Consider the following 21,864-nt stretch of genomic DNA (forward strand, 5'->3'; position numbering starts at 1 on the left):
AAACAAATTTCTAATAGGATAAAATAATGAAGTGATGAGGTTTTATATCCAAAAGGTCAAAGGTCGACTACACTGCAACATCATACTATTCTGCAAAAGCTCTGATAACTCTGAACACTGATATTTTTCATGTTATATTCTCTCTAGAGAAAAGTAATGTCATTATCAATACAACACATATTTTTAAATACATTTTTAAGAAGTTGTTTAAGTTAGACATTTTCATATGTGTATTTTTAGATATTAAAAGCTATCCCTTAACATTATACAAACCAAACCAAACGAAACATGAGTCACTGACCTGTGTTTGGAGTAATTATATATGTCTTGTCAGGATTAAGGAATATATTAAAAGGATGCACTTCACAAGACATAAAACATTGTTTAATTCAAGTTAAAATATTTCTAACTACTGACAGATCAAAAGAGAGGTGTGAAGTTACATAAAATGCCTTAAAATCAACCACATTTAACTTTTGAAAAGTTTTATTTGACAGTGTGGCAGTAATGACCTTATATTGCTGACATCTGGGGAAAATTGTTAAATAGATAAATCTTTCTCAAAGTGACGTGTACATCCATGTACAGATGATGGATCCTGCCAAAATGACAATAAAGTTTAGGTGGATAATTAAAGGTTTTATGAGATTTCATTTTTGAGAAATTAAGAATCCACAAATTTCCGACATCAAATAAGCACATAATAATTCAAATTTAATTATAAGATATCCAGGCATTGTCTTAAAACTCGTGTTTCCTCGGCAGTAACAAAATAAGCACAAATCATGGACACGATACGAACAAAAATTACAGAAATTTTGTTCGTATATCACTTCCGGTATGAGACCCAGCATGGCGGTTTTATTTTGAAGGCGTATAACTCGTTTTCCGGTGAAGGGGCGGGAACAACTATGACAACAACACCAGTGCTGTCAGGCTGCTGCTGAGTGAGTGTACGCTGAGCATCTCTCTGCGAGTAGGAAGAGAAACTACGCTAAAAAGTACCACCAAAGCATCTCAGGTAGTGACGATAAAACACCCTCATTTATACAGGTTATTTATTCGAGTGTTACAGATAAAATAAGCTAGTTTTAGCAAGCTGCGCGATGTAGCTAGCTTTACTGTTCGCGTTTAACTACACTAAGTTACTAGCTACAATGCTAACAACATGTCAACACTACAACAGCGGGGCATGATGGTATCGTTAGCTGTGTGCAGTTAGCTCGATAAATAAACCAGAGATGATGTTAGCTATGTCAGCTAACGTTAGCAGATACATTTTGTAGTCAATATTCAGTCCTAACCTAAAGTAGAGGCTTGAATTAGCAGTGTTAGCCTCGTGTTAGTGTTTTAGATACTGTCAGATTTATGAGCGTTTTGACTTTGTTCAGGTGAAATCAGTCTCCAGCTGTAGCTGTACCGCCACTGTACCGTTACAGCGGGTTTTCTTCACTGTCTTCCAGCTGTGGAGATGATGGAGGAGAATGAGAAGCAGTCAGACCTCAGTGTGATGGAGGGGAACAACGATGGAGACAGCTTCAGGTTGGACTCTGCTCATTGCTCTGATCCGATCATTGTCGCATCCAACAATGTATTGGCACTTTATATAAATCACGCACGGACACAGTGTGTTGTGTAATATCATGCAGCTTCATTGAGGGTCCCCGCCCACCATTATTACAACTATAGGCTGAAAATACCTGTAGTAATTGCTCGATTGGCTTTATAAGTGTTCCTAGATAAAGCTGTGATATGCCAGGTTTTATCAGGGTTATAAAAAGATGTGAAGTCTAGCAGTCTCTGACATGTTGCAGTAACATTAATACATATTCATGTGTAACTAATGCTGACTACATGTAAACAGATGCAGTTTTGTTGTTTGTACACGGGGTGGCGCACTAGAGCAGGAAAACGCAGGTAATATAGATAGTGTGCAGGTGATGAGCGGCAGGTGTGTGACGGGGGAAGTAAACAGGTTTTGGAAGGTGTTAAGCGTGTCAACATGACAAGTTTGTAGTGTGTAGAAACAAGGGATTTAGATAAATGTTGATTATTTCCTCCAAATATTGCATCTGAGAGTAGCCGATGCCAACAGATTCAACAAGCTGATCAGAAAGGCCAGTGACGTTGTGGGGGTGGAGCTGGACCCTTTGACAGCAGTGTCAGACAGGAGGATGCTGTCAAAGGTGCGGGCGATACTTCAGCATGGCTCTCACCCTCTCCACAACGCTCTGGTCGAACAGAGGAGCACCTTCAGCCAGAGACTGATTGCTCCTAAATGCACCACTGAGCGCCACAGGAAGTCATTCTTACCTGTGGCCATTAAACTGTACAACTCCTCCCTCTGATGATCGGACTCATTTGGCTATTTATAAAACAAAACACACAATATAATTACTCATTCTTATTTCATTTATAACGCTACAACCATTTCATTGTATATTGTATATATTTCAGATTGTCTACTTTACTATTTTATTATTTATTTTATTTTATTGTCTACTTTAATATTTTATTTTATTTTAATGTCTACTTTAATATTTTATTTTATTTATTTCATTGTCTATTTTAGTATCTTATTTATATCTTCATCTTTATCTCTTGTTTCCATTCATGCTGTATTTCTATTTCTACTTTGCACGGAGCATTGGAACAAAAACAATTTCCCCCCGGGGATTAATAAAGTATTCTGAATCTGAATCTGAATCTGAATGATCACTAACATTAGGTGGGGAAAAAGTTGATATGTCGGTATCGGTTATCAGCCAAATGAGTTGTTACATATTGGCATATCGGATATCGGAAGAAAATCCATTGTTGTGCATACCTAAATCATACCTACCTCAAAGGCTTGGTTTTTTTTTTTATAAATTCACTGTTGTCTTCTCCCTGATGCTTGTCCACTGTTCACAAGCTCTTTGGTAGGTTTAACTGCGTACTTTTCTAACGCAGGACGAGACTGTTTAGCAGAGAGTGAAGGCTCTGTCAGTATAGCTTGTGTTCTAGTCTTCACTGTGCCCTCATCCTCTGAGATTGTTTTTTTAAGTTAGTATCTCCAATAATAACCCAGATCTTTAAAATAACAATTTAATTTAGTTTTCTTCACAGAAATCATTGAAACTAGTCCATACCCATTGGCAGCTTTGTCCCCTTCTACCTATGCCAGTCCTCAATGCCTATGTGCAGTTTCACATAGATTGACCACATCAGTGAGTAGAAAAACGTGGGACAGACAGAATGACTGACTGACAGAATGACACACTGACAGTTTCCGTGATTATGTACAGCATACCATACCATGACTTAGTCATACCAAACATTAGAAAAACAACACAAACATTGGTCCACAGGGGGAGCCACAGCGATCGGTCACATTTTAGCCATTTTGAAGCATTTTTCTGTTGTTATAGCGCCACCCAGTTGCCAATTAGAATTAAATTTCTCCAGTCACCTTGAGGCGTCCTGTTCTACATATCTACCAAGTTTAGTAAAAATCCATATGGCGGTTAGGCCTAGATAAGAAATGAGCTCTCTAGCGCCCCCATTTTGTTTGATGGGGTCAATAATGGAGGGGTCCCCTCAGATTATGTGTGGTCATATGCCTACAAAGTTGCGTGGTGATGGGTGAAGTTTTAGTTTTTTTCAGTTTTAGTAAGTTTTCCAACTTTTGCCAAGAGGGAACTTTGATATTGGTCCCTAGATTATGTTCACCCAGTTTCATGCAGATCACTCAAACTTCCTAGGAAGAGATCCATTTGAAGTGTTTTTCAAAAAATTCAAAATGGCGGAAAATCTATATAAGCTGAAGTTATGGGTTCTTGAGGCAAATGTGTTCCTCATGAGGAGAGGCATCTCTGTGCAAAGTTTCATGTCTCTACGACATACGGGGCATGAGATATGCCCATTCAAAGTTTGACATTTCAATCGGTTGCTATAACGCCCCCCTTTGGCCAATTGATGTAATATTGCTTCATTGGCATCCTCCCATGACCCTCTACCACTGTGCCAAATTTCACATGGATTGATCAAGTCAGTGAGGAGAAAAACGTGGAACACACACACACACACACACACACAGAGTTTTCGTCATTATATAGTAAGATGCTGAGATAAAGGCCTCATTTTTAAAGAAGTTTTTTGAAATCAAGAAAGCCTCGTGATCTCTAATAGGGGTGTAGACCCTGAGGCTGGGAACCAGTGCACTAGATAATCATCATATCCATAGGGGGGTGAGTGCTGGTGTATATGTACAAGTGTGTGCATGGTAAGAGGATATAGACTAAATTATTGCACAGCTGTACTGTCCCAGCCAGATAACGGTTGGGCTTACTGCTCATAAAAGTAATGACGTGTAATTTGAAGTGTGTGTCTGGGAAAAGCTCCTGGGCCGTGGTTAATTTAACTCCTGTGGTCTTTTCTGCAATACCAGTGGTAGATTTGAGGCTCTTGCATTGTGCTGTTTGGTTGTTGAGCCACACCAGACTGTGGTCAGTTCATGTTACGGGGGGGTGGAGTGATGAGGAGAGGACAGACTCACTGACTGCTTGACCTTAAGTTGCTGTTGCATAGTGGGATGAACGCTTAACTTCTTTCCTGTATACTCCAGGGGAACTTTTTTGTGTATAAAACCAATGATCAGTGTCATTAGAGCTGTAGAGAAGCTCATTTACAATGGAAAGTGGGTCATGATACAATCTATATATTGTGTAACATAGTATGTAAGAGCTAGTCCAGACATCTCCTCCTGGACACTGTGTTGTTTTTGTAGACAGTTTTGCATTGCCATTTTGAGGCAGAGATGACACTGTCAAAATTTGGCTCCAAAGTCAGTCAGAAAGACGTGCTTTACAATGTCGACATTAATCCTCACTTCTTTTCTCTTCACCTCTTTATGGCTCCAATCACACAGAAAGCATTTTAGCAGCTGGAGGCAGCTTTTTGTAATTGTTTTTAATGAGAATTAACCTTTTTGCTCGCTGTTTTCACATTGCTACGCGCCTGGGTTTTCTGTGCTCTAGGCGCCTGGCATCTTTGCCGGAGCGCTCTGAACTCCTTGATTTGGAAAAGCGCCCCACGTCACCTCTGCTTTTTTCCCATTGTCTGATCCAATGATTTGAGAGGCGGGGCTTCTGTGGTGGTCACGACAACAAGTTTACAGTTGGTAAACAATGGAGGAGAAACTGGTGGTAGTGGTTGCTGGATACCCAGAGCTATACGACTTTACAAACCACGGTTAGCACCATCTCAATAGAGATGGACCAACTGGTGGTACTCCCCATGATCCACCCTCTTTTTTAGGGTCTCATGTACCCACACAGATCTCTGTTTATCTGCTGACAGCCTCTCACCCTCAACCAGAGCTACAGACAGTACCCTCTGCCTCAACATGTCAGCAACTACACACTGATTGCTGTGAAATTAGTAGGCAGTCTAAGCGAGCCAAAATAAATGGTAGATTGATTACACTTACATTTCTAGTACATTTACAGTTCGTTTACAGTTTACAGCTGCTTCTCAGTCATTAAATTAAAGGTGTGTCACCAGCAGTTGACTAAATCTTTGTGCAGCTGGTACCAGACCTCCAAGAATTACCTCAAAGCATAATTGTCTGTCCCATTTAGAGTGGACTAAACACAGCCCACTGTTTGCCAGTCTATAAATCTGCCTGCACTCTGGCAGGTGGATTAGGTTGCCCAACGGTTTACACATAATACGGATTTTAGAAAAATAAAACAAGTGTTGCTAGCCTGGCTGAGGAAAGGGCAGCCGGGTGCTCAGCAGAGGGTCGGAGATTTTATGTTCCCACATACCAGCTGGTTTCCCAATTTTCTAATAGGCCTAATGTTGAGACATTTTCCAATGAGATTATACGTAGTTTTTAGTACACAAAGAAGACTTGTAGACAAATTAACCAATTACCCAAACACTCAGTCCAACTCTGGAGCACACAGATCCTCAGCCAGGACTTTCCTCATTACGTTGATTTGATTCAACAGAAACAACCAAAGCTTCGGACCACATTTGATTCTCCTCGCGCTGTCCAGACATACTTAAAACTGACTTATACACTGCCAACAATTTTGGACCTATAGAAGGCACTTTTTGCTTTCATATTCTGTAATTTCAACAACACTCAGACCCTGCTGCATTTAACACTTGGAGCAAGAATGGATGAAATCCGTCAGCTGTTAGGCACCATGGGGCGCGTCCGCTCTGACAGCCTCTCCAGCGATGCCACGCAGTCAACAGGCAGCAAACTGCTTCTGCGCCATCGGCTGAACCAGCTGATGACATGTATGGATGACTTGGACCCCAAAAGCGAGCTACATGAGAAAATGGTCAAGAGTCTGGATAACGTCTTCCTTGTCTGTGGCAAGAGAGCCAACAAGCCCAGAAAGCACAGTTTCAGGTGGAGAACTAATGTCACCTCTTGGTTTGTCTTTTCTGTGTGCTGAAGCTGGAGGAAGAGTTTTTTTTTTGTATTTTTGTCCTCTATCTCCTTTAATTCACCTCTGTGCTCTTTTCTTTTTTGCTTCTCTCTTATAGCTTGTGCTTCATGGATTTGTCCCCTGTGGTTTGAGTGCCAACAAAAGACGCTCTTGATCCTTGTCAGTTTAAAACCCTCCAGTAGAACTTTGTCCTTTTGGATTTCTGTCATTCATTTGTCGTAGCTGAGCACAGGAAGTTCATCCATATTAATGTTGTGAGTTTGGATGACTGGTTTCATTATGTGTTAACCATAGAGGCCTGATGTGTTTATGGTGGTGACACAGTGCTTATGCTGTAACAGCTTTACGCTCAGATGATATGCTCATCTTTGGGTTTAGCTGCACTGAATGAAGCTCTGTGATTGTCATTGCGGCTGGATGTGTTTCAGTCATGAGGTCGTCCTGTATATTTTAAACATATCATGTCAGTTCTAAACATCTGTCCAGCTATTATTTATTAGTGGAATGTGTATATTTTTGTAATAAAGTGCTGCAAAGGTGACTATTTTTCTGTCACCACAGGCTTCACATGGTGACGTGGAACGTGGCCACAGCTGATCCTCCAGACGACCTGACCGTGCTTCTCCATCTGAACTCCCCAAAGAGCCCAGACCTCTACGTCATCGGGTAGGTGGTGCAGGGAGTGTGAATTGATTGGTAGGGTGTGTGTGTGACGGGATGTGGGGCAGAGCGACTGATGATTAAGACTGTGTGTGTGTGTATGTGTGTTAGTCTGCAGGAGGTGTACTCGGGGCCTTTGAGGTTTGTGTCAGACAGTGTATTCGATGACCCGTGGAGTCATCTGTTTATGACCACCTTGGGACCACGGAAATACATTAAGGTACAGATCTTCTTCATACACATGCGCACACATCAGGCGACTTCTGTTTTCACAGGGAAACAAAAAGAAATTGATCTTTCAAGTGTTAGTTTTTATTGTAAATGTTAAGTATTATGTTGCGCTGTCTTTACTTTGTGTGTGTTTCAGGTGTCATCCATCAGAATGCAGGGTCTGCTGCTGCTCTTCTTCTCCAAGCTGGACCACGTCCCCTTCATCAGAGACATCCAGGCCACATACACACGCACAGGCATTTTCGGTTACTGGGTGAGAAACATACACACACACAGGAAGCCACTGACTGAAGGTGGATTTATACTTGTGCGTGAGCTCAATGCAGAGCCTACACTGTAGCCTACGCTGTTGTGAGCATTTATACTTGTGTGTTGGTGTGTCTGTGTCACTCTGCAGTTACACCTCCAAAACACTATTTGGCGGTCGGGTTTCTTTGAAGTGCTGTAAAGTTTAGTTGATTCAAAACACACGTTAAACACACGTTAAACACACGTTAAACACACATTAAACATGGTTTAATAGAGACAGTTTCAAACACAAGTACACAAATCAGCTTCACTATAACTCGCAGCATTCACAGACAAACACTTGTCTTTATCTGGACACATTTTCCCCACAAATACAACATGCTAACGTTATTAGCACAAGCCTATGGCATTTTACATTGTATAAATTAGCCTAGCGTCTAGCGATCTTTCCCTCTGCTCATATGAAGCCAGGGACAACAGCAGCATTTAACAAAGATAACGTTACAACATTCGGCTCCATTACAACTCACAAGGTTCACTGACAAAACAACTGTCTTATACTAAACACGTTTTCCAAGCGAATACAACATGCTAACGTTATTAGCACAAGCCTATGGCATTTTACATTGTATAAATTAGCTTAGCAGCTTTGACTGACTTTTCCTCTGCTCATATGAAGCCAGGATAAATCACACACAAGACTTAAAATGCTATTTTTGTGGAGGCTTTATTGTCTTCACAGTTTACTGCTTGGCTGCAAACAGCTTCCTCTGGAGCCACTAAAGGCTTTATATGACTTTTCTACATATGCAGTAGTACTACCCAGCTCACCGCACTGTAAAATCAGTTCCCCTTTTAATCAGGAATAGAATAAAATGTGTCAATAACACATCCCACTTTGTGTGTCACGTTTGTGAACTGAGCCACAGAAGCAGAAGTAAATGTTTGACTTTTTTCCCCCAAAGTGTCAAAAAATAACTCTGAGTTCTTTCTGCACTCGTCATAAGTTGCTCATTTTGTCTTTAGTTTCTGTGTCAGTTGTAAAAGAATTGGTTAGTTTTTCACATATCTCAACAACTGTATGAAAAGTGCAGAGTGGTTCAACAGACCTCATCTCTTCCTGTTTGTCTCTCAGGGTAACAAAGGTGGCGTGTCCATCCGTCTGTCTTTCTACGGCCACATGCTGTGTTTCCTCAACTGTCACCTGGCTGCACACATGAAATACGCCACAGAGAGAGTGGACGAGTTCGAGTACATCCTGGACACACAGACCTTTGACTGTAAGAAGGCTCCAACAATTGTTGACCACAGGTGAGCAGATACACAGACCCCAAACTCCAGTTTACCCAAACACACAAAATCTGTACAGTCAAACATTCATGTTCTTAATTCTCAGTGTTTCTCATTTCTTTATCCATCAACTGATTTCTCTTGCTGTCCATCGTCTCTCTCTGCTCTCTCTCTCTGGGCTCAGGCTGGTCTTCTGGTTTGGAGATCTTAACTTCAGAATTCAGGACCACGGCATGCACTTTGTCCGCTCCTGTATCAACAACCAAACGTTCAGCCTGCTGTGGAGCAAAGACCAGGTTTGACCCTCACAGAATCATTCAGCTGGGTACAGCATAATTAACTCCCGTCCATATGCTCTTTTATAGTCGTGTTTGTGTTTTATTCTTATTTTAGACCTCGTATTATTTATTTATTTAAATTTCTCTATCTGTGTTGCTGTCCTTATACTGCTGAAATAATCAAATATTCCCTCTGGCGGTCAATAAAAGTTTATCTGATCTTAAATGAGGGTTCATTTGAGTCCCGGCACAACACTTTATTATTTGTGTGTGAGTAACCAGAATCATGGCTCATTAGTGTGTTTGTGATTTGGGAGTTTGGGAGGTTTTGAAATGTGTGTGTTGTCGTTCTAAGTTGACCATGATGAAGAAGAAAGAACAGCTGCTCCAGGAGTTTGAAGAAGGACCTCTGGACTTTCAACCCACGTACAAGTTTGACTTGAACTCCAACACTTATGACAGCAGGTAACGTTTCCAAGTATAAACAAGAAGTCATCATCTTAATCAGTCTTACTGAATCATGATCATACTTTTAAAATCAATTTTCATCTCCAGTACTTTCCTCTTAAAATATGAATTTGATATTTTATTAGAGATACTAGATAAACATATTTTATTGATGCCTTTTCCACCTTCACAGGGTCTACAGGACTTGGTTTGGCTTTAAGTAAGAGTCAGAACACATTTGTGTTCACATTAATAAATCACGTCACCCCTTTTTTAATTCACCTAACTGCACTTTTAACAAGACGCTAAAAGTAGGGTCCCTTTTTTTTTTACAGGGTGTCTGCAGGTCCTTAATTTGGGTGTCGATTTATAAACTGTAGGCCTTAAAAAGTAATTAAATAGTCCTAAATTTTATTTTGAGAAGTCTTCTTTGCCACTAGTAGTTTATCTGATTTTATTTATCCATCTTTTAATTTCTCCTTGTCAAAATAAGTTGAGCAGCTTGTCTCATATCACATACTTCTGTACTAAACACTTTAATATTTTGAGTGTGTAAGTATGAAGTGCATTCTGCATAGTACGGGAAAATGCAGTGTACTACTGGCGCGCTCAAAACGGTCCAAAAGTTAATTGTGGAAGGATGGACACTTCTCACTCTCAACGATCTTTGTGACATAGTGGAAGCTACGTCACAAACTTCTCAACTTTTGACATGGCGACTGGGGACAACAAGGAGCCTGTTAGATGTACATGTTTTTGCACTAAGTACCAAAACTGTTGTCAATTGGAAGCCGTCAGTAATGTTTGTCGGGTCTGTTCTGATTTTGCACCGCAAACAATAATGTGAGTGCCGTTGTTAGCTTGCTAGCTAACATTAGCATTTGTTAGGTAGCTAACTTGCTCCTAGCTGAGTCTTTAATCGCCTGGAAAACGCGACGTCTGGTGCTGGATGCTACTTTTTTGCCTTTTCTGTACCAGCTTTCAAGAGCGTGGCGGCAAGTTGCGTCTGAGGTTGCCAAGCAACCTTAATGAGCACCATATCATAGCCTAGTTACCTGAAATCCTGAGTGCAGAGCCGATCTTCTTCCAGTAGCTGTTTATCAGTGTCAAGGCCTACCGTCTGTGGGACAGATGTAAAGCTCTTGGCACACCTGCTGCACGTCTATATTGAAAACAGTTAATTTTAGGGCGCAAAAACGCAGCATGTGTACATCCCCTTTGTCAACACTGATGTTGTGGTGTAAGTTTGGTTTATGTGTGGGTGGAGATAGCAGTCAAATGTTGGCGATAATGCTCCACAGTTTCAAACAGAGACTAAGTGGAAGAAACAGTTTTAAAAAAAGCTGTCATCACTTCCTGTAAGTGTAGAACGGCAGTGCACAATTTGAGATAACACTACCCTGATGAAATTAGCACACTATGCAGGAAATATGTAGTGTAAGTAGTGTCCTACACTGAAGTGTACCAACAGAAGTATGTGATTTGAGACACACTCGAGCTCCTCTGCGTGAAAGACAACATCTCTGATGTTACAAATGTTTAAACCTACAGCTAAACCTAAGACTGTCTTTTTACGCCGTACTTGTACTTAACCTGTCTGCAAAATATAGATTAAATAACTCACTGTAATAACCACATTCCTACATAAGACCTACCTCTGCACGGGACCACATATAAACTACTCACCTTTATCTTTACCTGCAGTGATTCGATGCTTGAAGAATAAGATGATTTTCCAAAAAGCCGTCTTAAATTTGATTTAAAATTATACCTGTAGACACCCTGTTTTATGCAGTGTAGTAACTTTAAGTGTTACCCACTTCTCAAAGGCTGAATGAAGATGATCTTCATATGTAAACAAACAAGCAGGTGGAGCGAACAGTCTTTTTTAAGACAAATGTCAGATTGTCTGTGCAAAGAAAAGACTGAAATGCTTGTTTATTTTATTTAATGTTGTTTTGGGGGCCAGTGATATCGCTGTTAAAGGTATCCTGTGGAGTTTTTATCAACTGGTGGCACGATGGAGAAATGTTTTCTGAGCAGAAACCCTGTTTTGTATCATTGTCATGCACATGTGGACACAGGAGTGTTTTACATTCCTACTGACAGTTTCACATTATTCTTCTGATCCTGTGAGTTTCATGCTTCTGACAGTTTGCAGGGTTACAGTAATGCACCAAGAAATGTAGCGATGCAACATGCAGGGACTTAAAAGACTTGAAACATGTTTTATGAGGAAGAAAAGACATTCAACACATTTGTTTTGCCTAAAATACACTTAGAAAATTACACTGAATATAAATATAACTGCGTGTGTGTCCAAAAAACTCCAAAGGGTACTTTTAAATGGCGAAATATCAGTAGTAAACATTAACTGTCATTTAACCTCCAGTGTGTTAAAACCATCCTGCTGCTTCCAGTGCTTGTTCACATAATAGCCAGTGTGCACACCTCTGTGGGTCCCAGAACAACTGCTGCATAACAGCTAACATGCATGGCCAGGAATAGATGTTACGGTAACACAGGAGCTATGACTGTGGATCATTCAATATGTGTGTGTGTATCACTCAGAGGTTGCTAGAAGACAACAGCTGATGTGTAGTGTGAGACAAACTTTCTTTTTTGTTTGTGTTTGTCCCGTTGTGATCATTCTGTGTCCCCACTCTGAACTGAGTCTGTGTCAGCAGCTATTTGGTGTGGTGAGACACAAATAAATGAACGTGTGGGAAACCGTGGTCCTTAGCACATGGACTAAAGTGTATGGTGTAAGTGCTTTGAGGGCGTGTCCAACCACTTTTGCAACTTAAACTGTGCGTAACCATCCCACAGAGTCTGGTGCAAGGGGAAAAGGAGTTGTATTTAGTTCCTTAATTAATCATAGGTGTGTTTTGGGCTTAACATGAATTCAATCAATCAGAGTGTTTTCTCCCGCTCCCTTTAAAAGCCAGGTGTGCCGTGCATGCACCTGGCGCACTGCTATTGACATGGCAGACTTGGCAAATTGAAGGAGCGAGTGTTTTTCTGCTGAGTAATGCAGGAAGAGCAGCGCTGTCACTGCAGCAAATATCGTGGGACATTTAAGCAGCAAAACTAAAACCTAGTTTTAAACGTGACAGAGGAAACAGAGCTAAATTTTTAGCTTCTGAAATCAGTGACGTTACACCGCTTCCTGTCTGTGAACGAGCACAGTGTCTCTCTTAATGTGGAGTCGGACAGCAGCTCTGCAGCTCTGCTATGTTCACATGTTAGAGAATGTAATTAATGTTTTCCTCATTAATGATGTGTCATTTCATCCACCCACAACCCATCTGCTCGTTCCTGTGTGTGTAACAAGTGCAGGCGCCTAGGTGCATCTTACTATATAAATATTATGTCCTTTAAGTAGAAGGAAAATACTGTGCTCCTGACTTTAGACCAGGGTTTTGTTAGTCAGTGGTTCAGTCACAAAATACACCAACAATGCACCTGATCACACCTCGTCTAAGACCTACAGGCCCATGGGTGCACAGATGGGTGCGTGGACATTTGCTCCTTACACAGCGTGGGCTGACCGTGAACGTGACAACTGCGTCGGTGTGAGACTAGCCATGAGAGCTGCTGTGTGTCTGGAGATGTGGCGAGAAACACATTTTGTATTATCAGACAAAATGTATCACAAACTTCAGACTGCATGAACAAACTGAACCTTCACCTGCTGTGCTTTATGTTCTCTGTGTGTAGATGCCACACTTTGTTTCTCGTCAACATTATAAACCTTTATATTTCCTGCTTTTCCCCTTCTTTTCCATCCATCACCTCCTTCACCTCACATCACCCTTTATTCCTGCTATAAAGAGTCGTCTCTGGCTGCTGACTCCGTCTTTCCTCTCTCTCCCCTCTCTGTACACACACGTCCAGCGGGAAGAAGCGTAAACCCGCCTGGACCGACAGGATTCTGTGGCGGCTCCGACCCAAAGCCCTGCCCCCTGACGAGCCAGATGACGGTGGGGTCGGACCAGATGTGAAGAAGGCCGTGCATGTGGAGGAGGATGAGGAGTACCCTCTGAAGGTCAGGCAGGAGTTGTACACCAGCAACATGGAGTACAGCATCAGTGATCACAAACCTGTCGTCAGCATCTTCACGCTGGAGGTGAGACACTGGAACGCTGAGAATGACACGGACACACCTGTTTAACCTGTCTCACACACCCTTAATCCTGAGTGACATGTTCCTGTCAAACACACACACTGTAGTTTATTTTGAATCAGTCCACAACCTCTGACAACACGGTTTATTCTGTTTTTGAGAAACTTTGGCTAAAAACAGAAACAAAGTGGAAGAAAATTAAAGTTTATATTTATGACATGTTTTTAAAATTGAGATGAAATTCCTTTTTAACCCTTTCAGATCACATCCCAATCATGTTTTCTTCCTGTAAAACAAATATGACCTCTGCTTACATAAGCCAGTACCAACCAGTTTCTACATGACATCCAGCCGTCATTCAAACTGCAACTGTTAGCTGCACAGAGCCAAGATTAAGTTAGCTAGCTACGTCAGTGTGTCCTCATTTCCTTCGATCAGACAGGGTGTTTAAAAACTAATTAATGTGGAGGTTGAACTGAAAGTGAGCACATCTGCATGTTGGGATTAATCCCTCCACAGTCACTGTTTTCTTGCACAGAAATATACTGGCTTCAACCAAAGTAAGGACTGTACGTCAAAGTAAAAACTCTGGTGGATGTTGCAATGAACAGTTTAGGTAGAAATCTTAATTTTCTCCTCTTAATAAGTTTGGCTGACCTGTGGGTTTGTTTGACACTGATCTCATCGTCTGATCACTCCTGTTTCTGTCCCCTGTTGGACTTCTTATAAGCAATGTCACCTCGTTCCCAAATCTTTTACTTGGTAAGCTATCACAGCTGATAGAAACTGTGGCCAAACCTACGAAAATAAGGTCTGAATTTTGATGACACGATTAGATGACAGATGTATTTTCCAGTTTATTTGTGTATCATTTACCTCCAACAGCCAGGATGATTTATCTTGTGAACTTTATTTCTCCGTCTGTCCAGCTGAGGAAGATGATCGAGACTCCTCTGGTGCGTCTGCAGGCGGAGGGCGACTGGAGCGCAGACATTGACGCCATGGTTATCTACAGCCCTCTGCAGCCGTTCCCCTCCAGCACATGGGACTGGATCGGACTCTATAAGGTTGGCTGAACAACAACTAATCACCACTGGCAGTTTAAATGTGACATTTCAGCGTGATAACATTGAATGTGTGTTTAAAAATTCAGGTTGGATTCACCAGTGTGTCGGACTACATCACCTACACGTGGGTCAAAGACGACGAAGTGGCCTTTAATGAAGAAGTCATACAGGTAGAACCAGTCACTCTGTTGTGACACATTGGAAAGGTATCAGAGAAAAAACTGATGATGTAATAAAAGGTAGATGTATGAATAAAAAGTGTCTGTTTTCACAGGTGTATGTTAGTAAAGAGGAAATCCCTGTGCGGGGAGGAGAGTGTGTGCTGTGCTACTTCAGTAGTACTCTGCAGTGCATCATTGGAATCAGTGATCCATTCAAGGTGAGGAATAAACACATACTGTACACCAAGATTAATCTGCTAATAGTAATGATAATAATGACCCTAAATGAAGACTATTGGTAGACAAGGAGTATTCTTAGTCGGGGGGCAGCTTTACTAGAATCATCACTTGAAACTGAGTCCCCAGTCTGACCTGCTGGTCTCTCTCGTAGGTCCATGAGTCTAAGGTAGCCAGTGAGGAAGGCCTGGAGCCGGAGAAGATCAACGGACTCAACCAAACCGTAGCCAGCGACGACTTTTGGAACTGATCTATGAGGAGTCGTAGATGTGGTATGATACAGAGGTGGATCTGCCTGAACCACATCGCGTAATTTAATTACTGTGTTTCCTGATTTGTCTCCAGAGGAGCAGATCAGGAAGCGTTGCCTGTTCATGCTGTGACACATCCCCACTGACCTCTCTAATGCTACTGGTGTGGCTGTTAGGCCTCGTTCAGACATATCCAGAGTTTATCCAGATTAATTTTAGAAAGGCTGTATGTAAAAAAATAACCCCACATGAAATGTGATTTTTGCAAATCAGATCCAAACCACATTGGAGGTGGTTTGATATCGGATTTCAACAGATGAGATTCAGTCCGACAGCTCTGCCCTCTCAAATTGGATTTTCAAGTGTTGTTTGTGTCATGACACACAACGTCATACATGAGCCCAATTCATGCTGCTACGAGCAGAGCAATATGGGCGAAAGGTTGCTGCTCTCTGTCGCTGTTTGATGTGAAGGGTGAAAGGTTGGACCTCCATTTCTCATGCTTGCATGTTGAAATGACACATCGCCAGCATAGCTACCAGAGTTTACGCTACACTTTTGTTTTTTTGACGGCCAATATGAAGTATATTTTAAATATTCATGTAATAGCCTACATTTAAAGGCAATAAAACATTTTAAACTAAATAACTACTAAACGACTACTCGGACGTTTAGTGACAGACAAAAGAGGAAAAGGCCTCGGTGCGCTAATCGTCACCATAAATCAGGGGTGTCAAACTCATTTTAGTTTAAGTTCCACATACAGCACAGTTTGATCTCAAGTGGGCCGGACCAGTAAAACCATTGCATGATAACCTGTAAATAACGAAACCTTCAAATTTGTTGCTCTCTTCCAGTGTGAAGAAGTAACCTTACAGGTAACTCACATCCTGAAAAGGTCCACAGTCAATAAACAATCCATTTACAAAACAAATGATGAACAGCCTGAGATGAAGGCTGAAAGATGACAGAAAAATAAGATGTTGATGCTATTCTGCTAGCATAAGGTAGCTAGCTTTCACAGCTGCACTGCTGATCTCTCAGCTAAAACTAAAACCAGACTTATGTTTTCTCAAACCCGCCAACCATTAATTTATCATCTCTGTTCTTAGTTGTCCTGGCAAGTTGCTAAATTTTTCGCCATAATGAGTTGATAGTGGTGGTAAATATAATATTTCTTGAGCACAACAAGCACAGTGACTGCCCATTTACCTCTGTCAAGAAACAGGAACTAGTTCATTTGGACCAATAGGTACAGCAGTGCATTTAATTGAAGCAAAGTCATTAAGTGGGTCACATTGAACCCTTTTGGCGGACTGGTTCCGGCCCACGGGTCATATATTTGACACTCCTGCCATAAATCATCAAGCCTGCTATTTACTGTCTGGCTCGCCATCATGGAGTGAAGCGTATCGTCAGTGGATGTGGCGTAAGCTCTGAACAGGCACGGACGAACTCTGTATGGTTTAGGGGGATAGTTAATATCCCAAAATCTGGTCTGCTGATTTTAGTTTATATTTAAGTTGTCCGGGCAACATATCCTATAGGTCAGTTGTTTGATACGCTATTAGAAAGTTTATTTATTTGACATATTTCCAACCGGACATTTAAGGTTTTGATATTTTCATCTGACGGTCAACCACACGCGATACACTTAAAAGCTGCCGGCTAACGTAAACTCTGATGGCTGCGTAGTTACTGAGACCTTCGTCGTTACCATAGCAACCCATGCAGATAGTTTGGTGGTGTCCAGACACACAAATCCGATCTGATCACAGCTCAGAGCAGACGGTCTGTCTTTGAGATCTGATTCAAGGACCAAATCTGATTCACCTTCAGTCTGAACGCAGCCTCAGCTACTCTCACATCTGTGGTCAGAACACGACTTCCTCTGTAGGGTCATTTTCTCTACGTACGTTTACCAGAATTTAAACTTTGACTGAAACAATACAAAGGTGGCATTTAAGATATGAAGTGCTTTGATTGAACATTATATGTTTGGTTAATGGGGACTGGGATGTAACAGGTTATAGATAAAACAGAGGGTGAGGTATGTCATAGGATCTGTACAGTCTGCTGCTGTGTGTGAACAGCTCCATTATGTGTGTAAACTCTGTGTTTTAATGCTGAACTTTTAACGCTCTCACAGCTGCTTTGTGTGGCTGATAGAAACGCTGGATCACTGAATAGTTTTGCTTGTTTGGAGACGTGAAACACTCCAGCTGAACTTCACCTGACTGCTGCACTGATGAAAAGGGAATCGCAAAATTAACTAAACTCTTTGGCTAGTTTAGTGTCAGCTGTGTTCATATGGAGTTACTTTGCAGTGAGAAATGAGCAAATTAATGTTCACTGCTTCCTTAGCAAGTATGAAGAGAGAGGTTAACTTAAGTCATTGTGTGGATGTGATTAAGATGCATGTTCATGGCAAAGCAAATACGATGCTGGAGTTAATAGCAGTTTTCACAGCAGATGCCTTCATTAGTAGCTCATATTAAGTTTCCTTGTTTTCATTTTAATCTAAGTCAAAGCTTTAAGATCAAGTGCTTGTTCAGGAGATAATCAGAGCTTCAAACCTGTGGGTGAACCAATAGGCTAAAGCAGTGGCTCCCAGGTGGTGGGTCGTGGTCCGAAAGTGGGCTGTCAACTTGCCAACATGTCAAGTTTGTTAAAAACACACTTTATTTTAAAGTGCAGGGAATTTCCAGCACAGAGCTTTTATTTTGAAGTGCCGTTTCCTGCTGTAGAGTGCGTGACTTACAGACAGCTACTTAACAGAGACAGCAAAGTAGCTCGATGACATGACAGAAGTATGACACTGAATATATTAAACTGTATGGACCTTGAACGAATGACTGTGGAGAGATCTGGACCCCGTGTGCCTGGACCAGTTGGGAACCAATTTTTTGGTTTGGCTAATTAATCAGTGCCGAATTTTACAAACTGTCGGTATCAGCAGAAGTTTTTGCTTGGACTGCAACAGCTGGTCCAGTGTTGCCAATCAGCTATCGACGTTTTCCTGCTCCAAACTGTCGTCATTATATCCAGCACCACCCGAGCCTATCACAAGAAAACACTTTGTAGGCCAATTGAAATCCAATGAATCAATCGCAGCTGCCTTAACACCACCAAGCACTCTCAGTATAGCTCCTTTGGAACCAACAGTTCCGCTAACTTTGCTGACCGATACAAAAATGCGAGAAGGTAAGGTCCTGTCTTGAGCCAGGGTTTAGTTTGTCTGTTTTGGGCTGCTGCAGAAACATGGCGGTGCAACATGGTGATCTCCATAGACGAGGACCTGCTCCCTATGCAGATCAGGACAGCTCATTCTAAAGCCCCATTGAAACAAGATGGCAGCTATTTCTGCGAAATCAGTCTGCAGCTGATCCTGAGACAAAACAGGACAAGGTCCAAAACCTGAACAAATTTAAAGGGAAATTTCGGTTTATTTCAACCTGTCTCCTATCGTCCTAAATTTGTTTCAAGTGATTAGTGACATAAAAATAATAGTTAGCATGTTAGCCGTTAGCCTAGATACAGCCGGGGCGCATAGTAGCGTCAGACCTGTTAAAACGTAAGTGAACGGGCAACCTTCAAGTGCAAAGTTAGTCCACTAAACAAGGTTTTTTTCCACAAAGACCGCCTCATATCATTAGGATAAATGTCAGAGAACATATAGAAAACGACATGTAAACGTGTTGTCTTACCTTACCGGTGTGCTGCCATGTTTGTTTACCATTTACCTCTGCTTCCCAAAGCACGGCCGAAATATATCTCGCGAGAACAAGCAGCGATCTCATACCGTGCCTGAAATCTCGCGAGAACAAGCAGCAACAGCTGGAAGGCAGAACCGGGCAGTAGCCTTAAAAGTTCATTCATTTATTTTATGAAAGATTTATAGAATAATGGCTGACTTTTTGCCAGACTTAAACTTTGTGGAGGAGGAATTTGATTTTGCAGAGTTTGATGGCCACCCTTATTGATTTGAGCCAGAATACACTGACGAAGAGCTTCGTGAAATTGAAGAACGGAGGAGGAGAGAGAGAGAGGCGCAACAGGTAGAGGACGAGAGAGGAGGAATGGCTGCTGCAAGGCTGCGTAGCTCTGGAGATTGGTGGTGTACCTGTGAATGCTGTGCCCCAGTGCCCACAGAAGAGGAATGCCTCTGTTGCAAGGAATGGGACCGGTTGTAGCCTTATTTTCAAGGTCTGGATGTGACCGAGGACGAGACACCTCCACCTGGAGTAGTATCCAGCTGGGCTTTATCTAGAGCTTGCCAGATTTCAGGCACGGTATGAGATCGCTGCTTGTTCTCGTGATATTTCGGCCACACTTTGGAAAGCAGAGCTAGATGGTAAACAAACATGGCAGCACACCGGTAAGGTAAGACAACACGTTTACATGTCGTTTTCTATATGTTCTCTGACATTTATCCTAACGATATGAGGCGGTCTTTGTGGGAAAAAAAGCTTGTTTAGTGGACTAACTTTGCACTTGAAGGTTGCCCGTTCACTTACGTTTTAACAGGTCTGATGCTACTGTGCGCCCCGGCTGTATCTAGGCTAACGGCTAACATGCTAACTATTATTTTTATGTCACTAGTCACTTGAAACAAATTTAGGACGATAGGAGACAGGTTGAAATAAACCGAAATTTCCCTTTAATGGTTGAAACTTGTTTATTTATGATTAGTAATGTTTTTAAGTTTGATATGGCAACAAATTTGACCAATTTTAGCAACAGTAACAAGAGAAGACACTGTTAATTAGGAAGTACTTGTTTGAAGACATTTAGACTTTACTATCGTCTTGTTTGAGATCATTCAGGCTTAATTATTGTTGACATTGCTTAGTTTCTCATACTTATTGGGTCCTATTGATCCCAAAGAGCTAGAAGAAATTAAAAATACATATCAAACAAAAAATCGGGTCTCAGGAGGATATATATCTAAACACTTGAAGATCCACTCATTACTAAAAGTCTGTCTCATCCAAGAGACAATAAAAACTAAAGTGATGGTCAAAGTTGTCACAGTGAAATTTAAGGTGTGCTGATGGATTCACGTCATCAACTCATGCATTGAGTAACATTACAAGTTAACGTTCCACCTTAAAAGTTGCCGGCAGTCGGCCCAGTGAATGAAGTTATTGTTTCTCAGACTCCAGCTGCTGTGAGAGGCAGCAAAACATCCTTTCATTTTATAGTTACAGTTTACTAATAAAACTCTCCACAGTATGAACAGTGGTTACATGAGCCTCAAAACCAGACACAACTCAGCCCTGAGCAGAGTGACCGTCCTCTACTGACCAATCAGACTGCAGTGTTCACAGCTCCACCTTTTAGTACCACATCTGTGTGCTAGGTACCCCAACAGAGGGGGGACCAAACATGGGGACGCTAAGGAACGCTTCTGTTGGTACCATCCACAACTTTTCACAGTGGAGGAAAAAATGTGCATCGAACTGCACTGTACTGTACTGCTTGGTGGAAATGGGGCTTTAGTAGGAGATCAGACTGTCTTTCCTCTCCACTTTTTTAAATACATTGTATTATTGGCTACAAAGTCATTTTTATTTATAAATAAGCAGATAATTATTACTCCTACAGTACTGATTTTAATCTGCGTACTGTCCTAAGGACGTTGCTGTTTTTATTCATGGTTTATATGTAATATAAAAATATTTATAGGGCTCACAGAATAGTCGTGAACAAACTGCTGTTGGAAGATAGAGACGATTTTGCAGTTTTGATTTTCTCCTCAGTGTTTTTAATAAACTCCAGTTGTTCCTGGGGGACTTGAAAACATAACTCTTACTTTTTTGTGGAGCAAATAACCTGTGACTTATTCGCAGCTTGCAGTCTTACGAGCCCACCAGCACCTTGCAGTAGTTAAAGACTATTCATTCCTTTTTAATACAGACTGGTTATCTGGTTATCAGAGCTAATTGAACATAAAGATATGTTGCACTGGTTGTTGTTAATGCGTATTTATAGGTTGTCGTGTTATTAGTGTGTTCTCAGAAACAAATATAAATATTATGTTTTTATTTTCAAAACAATGTGGATTCAGCAAGTGCCTTTAAGATGATTGTTGCATCACAGTGAGTGTACTGTACTATGCTGCTCAGTTTATGTATCATTAAAGTTCATCAGATTATTTACCATAACATGGCGCGGTTCTCACGGCTTCTTCTTGATTATGAATATTGCTGTTTATAACTTTCACTGATACAATATCTCCCCTATTTAATGGTATTGGTTTGCTGGAATCAATTATATTAGCCGATTTATATATTTTGGTTTTGTTTTTTACTTAAAGTGACCTATTTTCTGACATAGAAATGTTGTAATGTACTGTAAGAGAATACCAACAAATTTACTGCTTTGCAAAGGAAATATTAAACGAGTCTCACTTCAT

At 41.2% G+C, this 21,864-nt stretch overlaps 1 protein-coding gene and 1 long non-coding RNA gene across 4 annotated transcripts; one reads left to right on the forward strand and one right to left on the reverse strand.

The window, feature by feature from the left end:
* Positions 1-891: 891 nt before the first annotated feature.
* Positions 892-21,863, forward strand: LOC117260060 (inositol polyphosphate 5-phosphatase K). Of its 3 annotated transcripts, none has more exons than XM_033631927.2 (14): positions 892-1,021; positions 1,464-1,542; positions 7,011-7,115; positions 7,221-7,329; positions 7,477-7,593; positions 8,725-8,900; positions 9,064-9,175; positions 9,513-9,622; positions 9,798-9,824; positions 13,502-13,733; positions 14,660-14,797; positions 14,884-14,967; positions 15,072-15,176; positions 15,350-21,863. In XM_033631927.2, the coding sequence occupies exons 2-14, from the start codon at positions 1,472-1,474 to the stop codon at positions 15,443-15,445; spliced, it is 1,482 nt and encodes a 493-aa protein (XP_033487818.2). In that variant the 5' UTR covers positions 892-1,021; positions 1,464-1,471; the 3' UTR covers positions 15,446-21,863. The 3 variants fall into 3 exon arrangements, with proteins under 3 accessions (XP_033487818.2, XP_033487819.2, XP_078023486.1); XM_078167360.1 differs by having other exon boundaries at positions 923-1,021; positions 1,392-1,542; XM_033631928.2 differs by lacking the exon at positions 9,798-9,824.
* On the reverse strand, positions 11,539-14,780 carry LOC144462772 (uncharacterized). The gene is made up of 2 exons (XR_013490992.1): positions 14,607-14,780; positions 11,539-13,749 (listed from the first exon to the last, which is right to left on the reverse strand). It is a non-coding gene; the product is annotated as an uncharacterized LOC144462772 (long non-coding RNA).
* Position 21,864: the final 1 nt, after the last annotated feature.

Source organism: Epinephelus lanceolatus, chromosome 4, assembly GCF_041903045.1.
Source record: "Epinephelus lanceolatus isolate andai-2023 chromosome 4, ASM4190304v1, whole genome shotgun sequence".
In the NCBI taxonomy this organism is placed as follows: Eukaryota; Metazoa; Chordata; class Actinopteri; order Perciformes; family Serranidae; genus Epinephelus; species Epinephelus lanceolatus.